Source organism: Pagrus major, chromosome 3 (assembly GCF_040436345.1).
Source record: "Pagrus major chromosome 3, Pma_NU_1.0".
NCBI lineage: Eukaryota > Metazoa > Chordata > Actinopteri > Spariformes > Sparidae > Pagrus > Pagrus major.
The window spans coordinates 17,257,131-17,267,746 of NC_133217.1; the positions used below are offsets into that span (position 1 = coordinate 17,257,131).

General features: G+C 38.1%; 1 protein-coding gene across 1 annotated transcript in view; it reads right to left on the reverse strand.

Moving 5' to 3' along the window:
* fam135b (family with sequence similarity 135 member B) overlaps positions 1–9,116 on the reverse strand; it is a 40,490-nt gene extending 31,374 nt beyond the window's left edge. Inside the window, exons 1-2 of the mRNA XM_073463403.1 lie at positions 9,040–9,116; positions 4,690–4,769 (exon numbers count right to left, since the gene is read on the reverse strand). Of these exons, the coding sequence (XP_073319504.1) occupies positions 4,690–4,769; positions 9,040–9,116 (157 nt within the window). The remainder of the gene's footprint in view (positions 1–4,689; positions 4,770–9,039) is intronic.
* Between the last annotated feature and the right edge of the window lie 1,500 nt (positions 9,117–10,616).

Here is a 10,616-nt window from a genome sequence, read left to right on the forward strand (position 1 = left end):
AAGACCAATAATTTATCTTCTATTAGCCCTGTTATGTAAGCCACCTACTCATGAAGAGAAAATATATGGCTCTTTAGCAGCTGAATGCTCCACTGTGTTCACTCGTTAATTGCTAACTTTGTCTGTCTACTGTTTGATGCTGAGCAAATAGTGTATAGTTTTTTTATCAGAGCTTTTATTCTGGAAGAAGCTGCTATTTCTGCTTATTGGTTATTCTGTTAATTCGCTCACAAATATTGGCAGTCATGGGTGGCAGTCCTTTGGGCTTGTTTTCTTCGAATTTGCTTATTTGGGCTTGCTCCCTGTTCGTATGCTCTCTCTCTCTCTATACCATCTAATAAGTTATTTGAACACATGAAAGTTTGTCCTGTTGCAGGATCCATCCACAACTCCGTCAGTCTCTCCTGACCAATCTGCTGCTGCTCTTCGCCGCCAGAGTGTCTCTGGGCTAAGGAGAGCAGACAGGCTGGGTGTCTGAAGTTCGGGCTGCCCCTCCACGAGCAGAACCTGCCTTGCTGAATGCCAAGTAACATTTCATGCATCCAATGTCAGTACATGTGGATGGGCAGTCTGCCATGCGTACACCCGGCCTGTCCGTTCTGCCCTAGCCCAGAGACGCAGCTGTGAGCTCGCTCGGCAAGCCGAAGAGGATGGTGTGTTATCTGGGGAAAGTACAGCTGGCAATCCGCTGTATCACGACCACCGTTGGCTTTTTGTAATACAAACCAGTCGCCACAAAAACACAGACACAGCCAGGGAATATTTGATGAGTGCAAGTGCAGTCAGATACAGTTGAAATCTGCCATGCTGAAATCTCTGACTCTTTCAATGCTGCTGTGATTAGTTGTTTCACTGTGAGGTAACAACCAATTGCAGCAGAGCGCACAGTAGAGTGATGGAGGTTCTTTAGCTACTCTGCTAACAATGTCAGGGACTAAGCAGCCAAAATGTGGAAAAGATAAATTAAAAAGTGGGAGAAAGAGAAGAATAACCTCAACTGGGGCACGAGTCAAAGGTGTAAGTGTGAAATACGTGCACACCATTCAGATCATGTTTAACATGCCAGCAAGTAAAAGTAAAATGATTGGCCAACTGGTTTTGTTTAACCTTGTAAGATAGTTGATTTTTGAGTCTCATTTCCATTTTGTAAAATACTGATGCTATCTGATGGCGACGACGTATAATCCTAAAGTGTCAGTATTTGACGAGAAGGGAAACCCAAAGCGTCAGTGTTGTTTCTCTCACGAGACAACACTATGCCTGTTGCTTTTGAAAACAAAAATAATGACACCAGTGAGAGTGAAGTGACACAAGTAGTTTCAAGTCAAAAAAATCAAAACAATGACCCTAAATTGGGCAATAATGCTGAGGCGAACCACCAAGTTTGTCACTACGAGTGACCTCCTTCATATACAAGTACTCATGTGGCCATTGGTATTATAATAGTATTTATCTTAGGCAGAAAGCAAATACAGGTAATTGTATTTCAAAAAATATGTATTACCTAAGTGGTATTTAGCTGAAGAGAATAAAGTGTAATACAATGTAATACTGGATGTTTTCTTTTCCTGGTGACTCACTCAAGGTCATTTTTCTTGACATTACAGGCTGCATAATGAAAAATGTGCAATTACAAATATGTATATATATATATATATATATATATATATATATATATATATATATATATATACATAATGACTACATTATATTAACTGTAAAGGATATTATTATGCTGTGTCTCTATATTGCAGTCACAAAAACTGTTTTAATGCAGCCTCCACCAGCTGGACTGTGCTCTATCTTCTTTTCCACACCTGACATCATGTAAAACTGCACCTCCTGGGTTTAGCACCCTAAAAATAGACTATTGAGAGCAGGACTACTGAACTGCTATTTTTATCATTTCCTTTGAAATCTATTATACTTTTGCCTATTTAGGATTTCTCTCCACCCATGAACCAATGAGGTATAGGAAATACTCTTCTCTGCTAGTATTCCCAATGACATGCATCACTGTCACATGTTAGACTCAGACACATCGCCTTCACAATTAGCCACCTCCTTGCCACCACAAACAAACATATACGTACACATACATTAGTTCTGCTAGAAATGCAAGAAGATTGATACATTATCTCCCTGGTGGCTTTTACCTTAACCACTGGAGCTACACTCATGGTCTGAATATGACAGGACCTACATGTCCTCATAATCCAAAATGTCCTCATAAGAGCAGTGGGCTGCCCTGTCAGGAGTCCTCACAAATACAGCCAGATCCACACACACACACACACACACACACACACACATACAGCTCTCCAGTCATGAAAAGCTAAAAATAGCCATTATTACTGCGAATCAGTATTGCCAGTGAAACTGCTTCCTGCCTTGCCAGAGATTCAGATTTTAACGCTTGGGTTGACTCAGTAACACTGTGTCACAACCTATGAATACAAAAGAGGACAAGACATGTGAGGAATCTTTTATGATAGGAACCATCTGCAAGTAATTGTATTTAGCAATTAGAGAATGCAAAACACATATGGGATGACCGTGTGCTGTTTATTTTATTAGTTATCTGCATTATCTCGATAAAAGAAAACTACATTTTGATGAAAAAGACTAGCAAATATTAGTGCTAGTTAGTTAGTTAGTCACATATTCATAAAGTTTTCTTTGAAGTAATGTATTTTAAGATTAGCTGCTCCTTTGTGCTCTATGCTGCATTGCTTTAAACCTATTCTGTCAAATTATGTCTTAAAACCCTTTTTTGTAAGACATCAAGAAAAAATGCTTCTCCTGGAGCAGGTTTAAGTCCAAATATCTTGAGACACAACAGAGAAAAAGGAAGACCGATATTTATCAAGAAAATGAAATTGGGTTTAAGAAAGCTGAGACTGAAACTGATTAACTTCTAAACAAGTTAAATCATCTTATTACTTTTGGGTTTTGGAAGAGGACATTGAAGAGGACAGATTTTCCGCAGTGTGAGTCAGTCTTTAACCCAAAGACAGCCAAATGTCCTAAATCACTGAGACAAGGTAGAGCCATTAAATTCCCAGACACCACTATCATTCTCCAATGCCGCACTCTGTAGCTGAGACAATGGCAGGAAAATGGCAATAGAATCACTTAGAGTGCAGTTAGTTGTTTAAAAAAAATCCATATGGTTATTTCAATTCTGTCTTTTATCAATTAAAATGAAAGATTCTGGTGCAGTCTGCGGTAAATCCACTACACTTCAATAAGCAATTGCCGAAAAATATGGTTGTTTTCCTGGAAGCTGCAGATTGCTTTATTTTAAGAAAAGCCTTAGTCATGTCTCTAATTGAAGCTCTTTTGATTCCACAGATGTCAGAAACACAGCCAAGACATGAAGGAATGAATCTGTGAGACGACTACAATCCAGAGAAGGCGGCAGAGAATGTTCATATTTCACATCCACATGATGAATAAGAGCCGTCCCTGCACTACCATGTGCTTTAACACAAAACACTGAGAGATTACTGTTTTCACACAGACTTCAAAGACAAGTACGAACAACACAATGTGTGTAATTCAGACTCCTGTGTCAAGTGAGATTTTCCCACACTCATTCCCCTTTGGGTATGGACCACTGTGGGTGAAATGTAATCTGTTCAAACATGATGAGAGTCAGGCTAATGACATAATTTGACAGTTTTTTAAGCCACTGATTATGACATTTGATTAAGAGTCAACTATTGGCCAGACAAAAGTACAGATACTGCATTATAGAAAGTATTTATTAGATTTTTGTAATTGAGGGTGTCTTTAACCTGAACTGCTGTTTTATACACACTTATAAAATATTTATTATTACATTCAATAGTATATAGGATTGTAATTTTCTTGTTTCCAATAAGAAAGTTTTGTTTTATTCAATATTTCCACCTTTGGAACATATTTGGGAAACACACTACCTGCACTTTTTATCTGCTCAATATGTAGTTAAACTGCTGCAGTTCATGTAGCCCACAGTCTATAATCTCTGACATATTAGTCTTATTGTTTTGGTCCAAACAGCAGTTTAATTTTTTACATATACATGACTGAATACATGGATAGATGACTGAACAGGCCTACCAGGCCCAAGCCCAGGGGCCCAAGTGGTCAGGGGGTCCCTGGGGCAGGGTTTGATGTGACTGTTAACGTTTCTTGCCTGAAAGTCAATCAAACAACTACAAAGCAATGCAGAACAACTACAAGGAGACATGAATGACCACAAAAAGTCGCAAAATGACAGCAAATAGTCACATATCAACAAAGAGATGCAAAATGACAAATAAAAAGGTGCAAAATGACATTAAAGAGTTTCAAAATGACAACAAAGAGTCGCAAAATGGAAAGAAAGCGATATGAAATGACTACAAAAAAGAATTTTAGTCTGGGTTTCTGCTCTTGTTGAGGGGTGGAGGGCCTAGGGCTCCATTGCATCATAATCCATCCATGACTGAATTTAAGTTCTTGCCAGTGAGACCTTAAATCCTCAATCTTCACACACGCTGGTTTTTATTCAACAAAAGTGCAGAAATGGATCAAACTTACTGAGAGCCAATATAAAGATTTGGGAGCTTATCTGCCGACGAGGATGAGGACAGTGTTGTGAGATGGCGTCTGTGTGATGTATATAAAGTGTGTGAGGATGTAAACATCACTTCTTCTTACCTGTATTGTCCTGTGTTGTCACTATCAACCTGTGGGGCACTCGAGGTGAGACCTTCAACCCTGCTCGTACCTGGTAGAACCTGAGAGACGGGATACAAACATAATGTGAGTCACACTTGAAATTGCACTAAATAAATGTACATACTGTTCAATCAGAAATCAAAAGGCAAAGGCAAAAGAAAGGGATGGCAAAGGGTTGCCTGAATCAAGTTTTGTATAATCAGTGTTTGAGCTCACCGCTGTTTCACAAATATTTCACTTTCACTGATGTGACTGATGGCACGGATCTATGGTGTTCAAGTAAATGATTGATTGATGAAGATCAGAACACTGACTTGAAAAATGTTTTCAGTAAAATTAAAACTAGTTTTTATTGTAGATTTTACAGTTATTACAGCAATTAGCAATTACAGGACAGGCAGCATGGATTTAGAACAGAGGCTAACAGGCTAGTTTTGTTAACAAATGTAAACTTGTATAATGTAAATCTATATCCTAGTGGATTCACTACCACTGTTCTTGTTAAAGATATGCTTTTCCCTTTTAAACACTTGAAGTGGTGCATCCTGTTTCAAGACAGCAAAAATCTGCTGACTGGGAGAAATGAACACAAATGTATTCCAGATTCTTGGACCGAGCAAGAAAACTGACATTTCTGTGGCAGCTGTTGGCCTGTTAACCGTTGTAAAATAAAACTATAACAAAACAATCTGATGTTACCATCATGTCATCGCTGCTTAACCCAAAATAACCTTAAGATACCTTCATCCCTAAATGACATGAGGTGAATTTAAGTCTAATACTGAATCATTTTGGGTACTTGCATTGTTGACCTAGATCACATTTGTGCCTGGGGTGATTCTTTAATTGCACAAACCTATGACCACTGTGCTAATATGCCAAGCTGGAACACAGGATGCTCTGTGTTAGCACTGACAAGACAGGTTTTGTGTAAAAATCTTGACAAGTGCAGCTTTCAAGTTTCAGAAGTGCTTTTCATGACATAGCTGCTAAGTTAACAACTTCATGTTAAACAAAATCAGCCATGAATTGTACAAATGTAGCTAAATTATTAAAGGATAATGGGCAAATGGTTATTAATAATGAAGAGGACATGCACCTCTATTCGAGGGCTGTAAAGTATACGCTGCATGGTGTCAGATGAGCGCTGGTGCTGGAATTCTACAGTACCGGCAAAAATTTAAGGTAAGAAGAAAATGTATTGATCACAGTTGGGAAATTAGGTTATTACAGCTTGATGATTTGGATTTAAAGAAATCAGAATATCAGCACATAGCTGTAAACAATGGAAAACAGAATAGAAAAGTCTTCCCGACTTAAACAAGGATTATTCACATGACATTCCAGACTATAGGCAGCGATGGAGAACACGTCTTTGAAAAGGTCACTTTGACAGTTCAAGTGAACGCAGCTTTGTGTAAAAGCACATCTCAGCTCTCGGGGGACACATTGGCAATCTGAGAGACCGAAGCACGGCTGTGAACACTGTCATCACATCAGTGTGTTAGCAGCAGCGCTCCGAAAAGATGGAGGCTTGACAGAGAAGAGTCAGAACAGGTTTTGAAGGTCAATAAATAAATAAGGGATGTTTATGGATGAAGAAGGTAAACTCAGATAAACTCAGTTACCTGTCAGAAACTGATGTAATAGCTATTTCGGCAGCGACTGGATATTTTCTATATAGACTTGAGTGCTGAATGTTTAATTTCCAATAAAGTACATTATTATTTACTGTAACTATAAGTTGTAATTAGCTAGAAAACACACATCTAAAGTATTTATTCTAGTAAAGATGCTGAGGAAAATGATTCAGTAGTTTGCTGGAGGATAATGGAACGATTCAGTGGTTTATACAGTTTTTTTTTTTTTTTGCACAATTAAACTAGAATAAATGACATTAAGAAAATGCAGCTGGGTCCTAAATTGTGGCAATTTAAGACTGTAACTTGGCCTCTGTCAGTGTAAACCCAAAGTGTTGTGCTTGTTGCCGTCTTTACAGATGAAATGCAGATTTAATCAGTATTTTTAATGCAATCAGTTTACAACTGGGCCCTTCAAAGTGTGCAGCTGTGTAGTCCCTCAGTCTGGTATCTGTATTGATTCCAGCAATAACATGGTGCGTGGTGAGACGCAGAGGTCCCGGTGACTTAACTCCTCCTATTCCACGGTGCTTCATCTTTACTGTTTATTCATCGGGACCAGATTTTCTTTATTTTTCACATAAGATCTCTGTCGCTATCTGCAACGTGGCAACCAGTAAAAACAAACATATTAGTGCACTCAGCTGAAGGGATTACCACGATAAAGCTTTAGCCCAGCCCGTTTAGAGAGGGAAAATCATTTTGATAAAGCTGGTGTTCCAGCGAGCCACTGGCCGACCAGATGAGGGGGTTTAATCTTCCTGCAGACGCATCATTGGATAAACATGGCCCTTTTTCATGTTGTAGAATATAATGAATAACTCAACTGGAAAAGTACACATTTTAATTCTAATTGCTATTTTATATACCCCTTGTTGTTACACTCCTTCCTCTTCTTCTTTTCTTCTACTTTATTTTTGGTGCAGGCCATTACATTTAAATTTTCCTGTTTCTGTGTTGTACTGTAATGTATAGGTTTGGGTCTATAGTTACCCTCCTCAGGTCAGTACTGCCCTACAAAAGCAGAATTTAAGCTTCCAATGGCCCCATTTTGGGGGGATTCTGGATTATTTTACCACAAAAAAAACCATTAAAGCATTAATGATACTGTTAGTAATATTCACACGATCAAAGTTAAAAACACTGGTTCCAGTAAAGTGACAGGACGCACCAGAAGCTGAGCCGGTCATTTTCACAAAATTCATTTGGTGGCTAGGAATAAGGTGGATGGTTTTTTTTTTATTAGTATATAGTTTTATATTTTTATTGGAAAAAAATAGAATATATACATTTAACTACAACTTAATATATGGAATGTCTTATTTAAGAGTTTAGGCAACTTTTTAGCTTTAGCTGCAGCTTTTACATTTACTTTAGTGGAAGAACAAACTGATTTACCGAGATCTGAGTTAATACAAATATTCACATTGATATTTTTTCAAAAATCAGTCAGAACATTTAGCTTTAGCTCAGGTTAGCCATGTCTACCTTAAATCTCACAGCTAGCCCTAGCTTGATGAAGCTCTCTGGCTTTTGTTGTGCTGTGATAATGGCTCCCAGAGCCCACAGAGGGTCATCTCAGGTCTGTAGTTACTGCAGATTTTAGCCAACACTTTGACGTCTTAACTGAATTTTGACCGAATATGTAGCTACTATGTTTTGCCTTTTATGGCAGCGTAATCTGTTGTTCTGATGGCAGGTGCTTTCACCCCACGCTGAACTGTAAACCGCCATTTCATTGGACCACATGATGTCCTGGCATACATATTCAGGGGGATTATGGGTACTTGCTCGAACACGCCTGACAACATCCAGCTCAGATGAAAGTTGTTCAACATATTCCATTTTGGGATGGAGTGAGTCAGTTTCACGGCTTAATCTTTGTCCAGCAGATGGGGAAGAGGTGGAGGGTACATCACTTTAATTTACCTGATAAAATTAAATTACACCTTCGGAATTCCAGGATGAGTCATATCTTCATTAGTATTCACTCGTCTTTTTCTAGATTTTTTTATCGCAGTGCACATTCAGGTACCGTGTTAACACTGTTTTAATTAGTTGGAGGGATGAACGCATTTGTCTTTAACTTGCATAACTCGATCAGCTGGCAAAGATTATCTGAAATGCTGGGATATCCTGCTGTGCTCATATTGAACTGCTGAATACAGGAAAGGCATCCAGTCATATTGTAGCTGAGGAACAAAAGTCAATGTGAGCACTCATTTTAATTTTGAAACCATTCTACTGAACTACTTCTGTGTTTTACAGATTTCAGTTTTGAATTCAGCTCAAATCCAATTAAAGGTGTAATATGTAAGATTAAAACATATATAAATTAGTATATAAACAAATTAACAAACATGGCCTACAGACTGTGAAGAAATAACAGTTTAAACACTATATTAGAGGTATATTTTTCAAAATACCTCTCCGAGCTCCCAGTTTAACCACTAGCTGCATGGCTAACTGAGCTAACAAGCTCACAGCAGCTACATTTAGCAGCAGTTAGCGGTTACTCTGGTGATATTCTGCTTGGAGTATGAATGAGTATGAAGCTGTGGGGATTCTTTCTCATTAATCAGTGTAAATATGTTCTGTGAGTTTGCTGAGTTGCCAGTTGTGAAGCAAGTTAATAGAAACAGACATTGTGGCTCCAGAAATGGGATTTCTACAGAGAAGAATTGCTTACCCCCTTTGAAAGAGATCCACATTGTGAAACTTGTGCAGCTCTACAGAAAACTCCAGTGTTCCCTGTACTTCAGACATGATATAATCCCACTCATCACCTGCCAACAGAGAAGACACAGAGTTAATATGACACATATCAGTTAATAGGAAAAACAAGACAGAATCCAGAGTGATGGATGAGACAATGATGACATTTCCAAAAGCAGCTCACATTGTTACGCCTTGTGTTTTCTGAGATGATATGACTCATACAGTCCTGTGTGGAGAACGGACTTGACTGAAGACCAAGATGGACATGTGGGTCTGAAAATAGTTTTCACCATCAATGTTGAGGGAAATGTTGGGAAACTGAAAAATGACTGAATTAGACAGAAACTGATGTGTGCAACTGGAAACTGCTTTGTTGTATTCGTCTTAGTAAGGGATGCCGCAAAACAAATTACTGTAAATGTCAGCCTTTTGGTGCATTGTTATTATCCCTGTATAATTACTAGAATTAGATCTACTATCTACTGCATGGTACTGCTAATTTAATATATTGCCCTTTAATTAAAAATCAAATACCTGCCAAACTGGTAATTACAATACATGTTGCATTCTTTGCCCCATTCAAACTATAATTTTATCACTAATTGTGTTTTTATGTAAAGGTCGAATGGATCCAAGTGCTTTCTCAGGCCTGTTTCATAGGCATGTTCAGGTTTCACCTACATCTTAACATATGACAGATTAAATAGCTAAAAAATGTATACATTTAGTTCATAGTAGCCCTCTAGATCAGGGGTTCAGCTCAGTGTTTTCTTGTATTCATCAATGACTAAAATGACTGTTATCTTAAAGGTGCACTATTTAGTTTTGGTGAAGAAATTATAATCAGAAGAGAAATTATCTTCATTGACAGATGTTTATTTAGTTTTTATGCCAGAACAAACTAAATACACAAACTCTCTTTGTTTTCATGACTGAAAAAAAAAATGAATAAACAAACTGACCTTAAAGGACAACACAATTTCATACTGTTTTACTTTGTTTATATGTGGCAGACCCTGCCACCTTTCTAGCTTCATAAAGTGTTCTGGGGACCTTATTTTCATCTGAGAACAGCTTGTTTATTCGGTTTTGGCAAACAATATGAATTATTTCCTCATTAATATTGCAATCATTAAAATTCTGAGTTTGAATTTTCTCCTCCAAAACTACATAATACCCCTTTAAGAACCTAAGAGTTTGGAATATAGGCCCATTCAGCTCATTGAGGTAAATGCAAGCGAATCCACCATCAAGCCATCAGATCATGGAAAATGGATGCCTCTAAATGAACCTGTGATCAACATGTCCCAGGCTCGCTCAAGCTCAATTCACACCGTATGAGGAGTGTTTTCCATTAGCAAATAAAGCAATTAAAGCTCAGTGTTTCCGTAGTACCAAACATGAACCATCTAATTTTACTCTACAACGTCTGAAGCCATTAGGGGAAAGCATAGACATGGACTTAATACAGGGTTCAGAGAGAGCGCCGTGGAAGCTGAAACGCAAAAGGAGATGAAACACTGACAGAGTTCACACTGAAGTGTATCA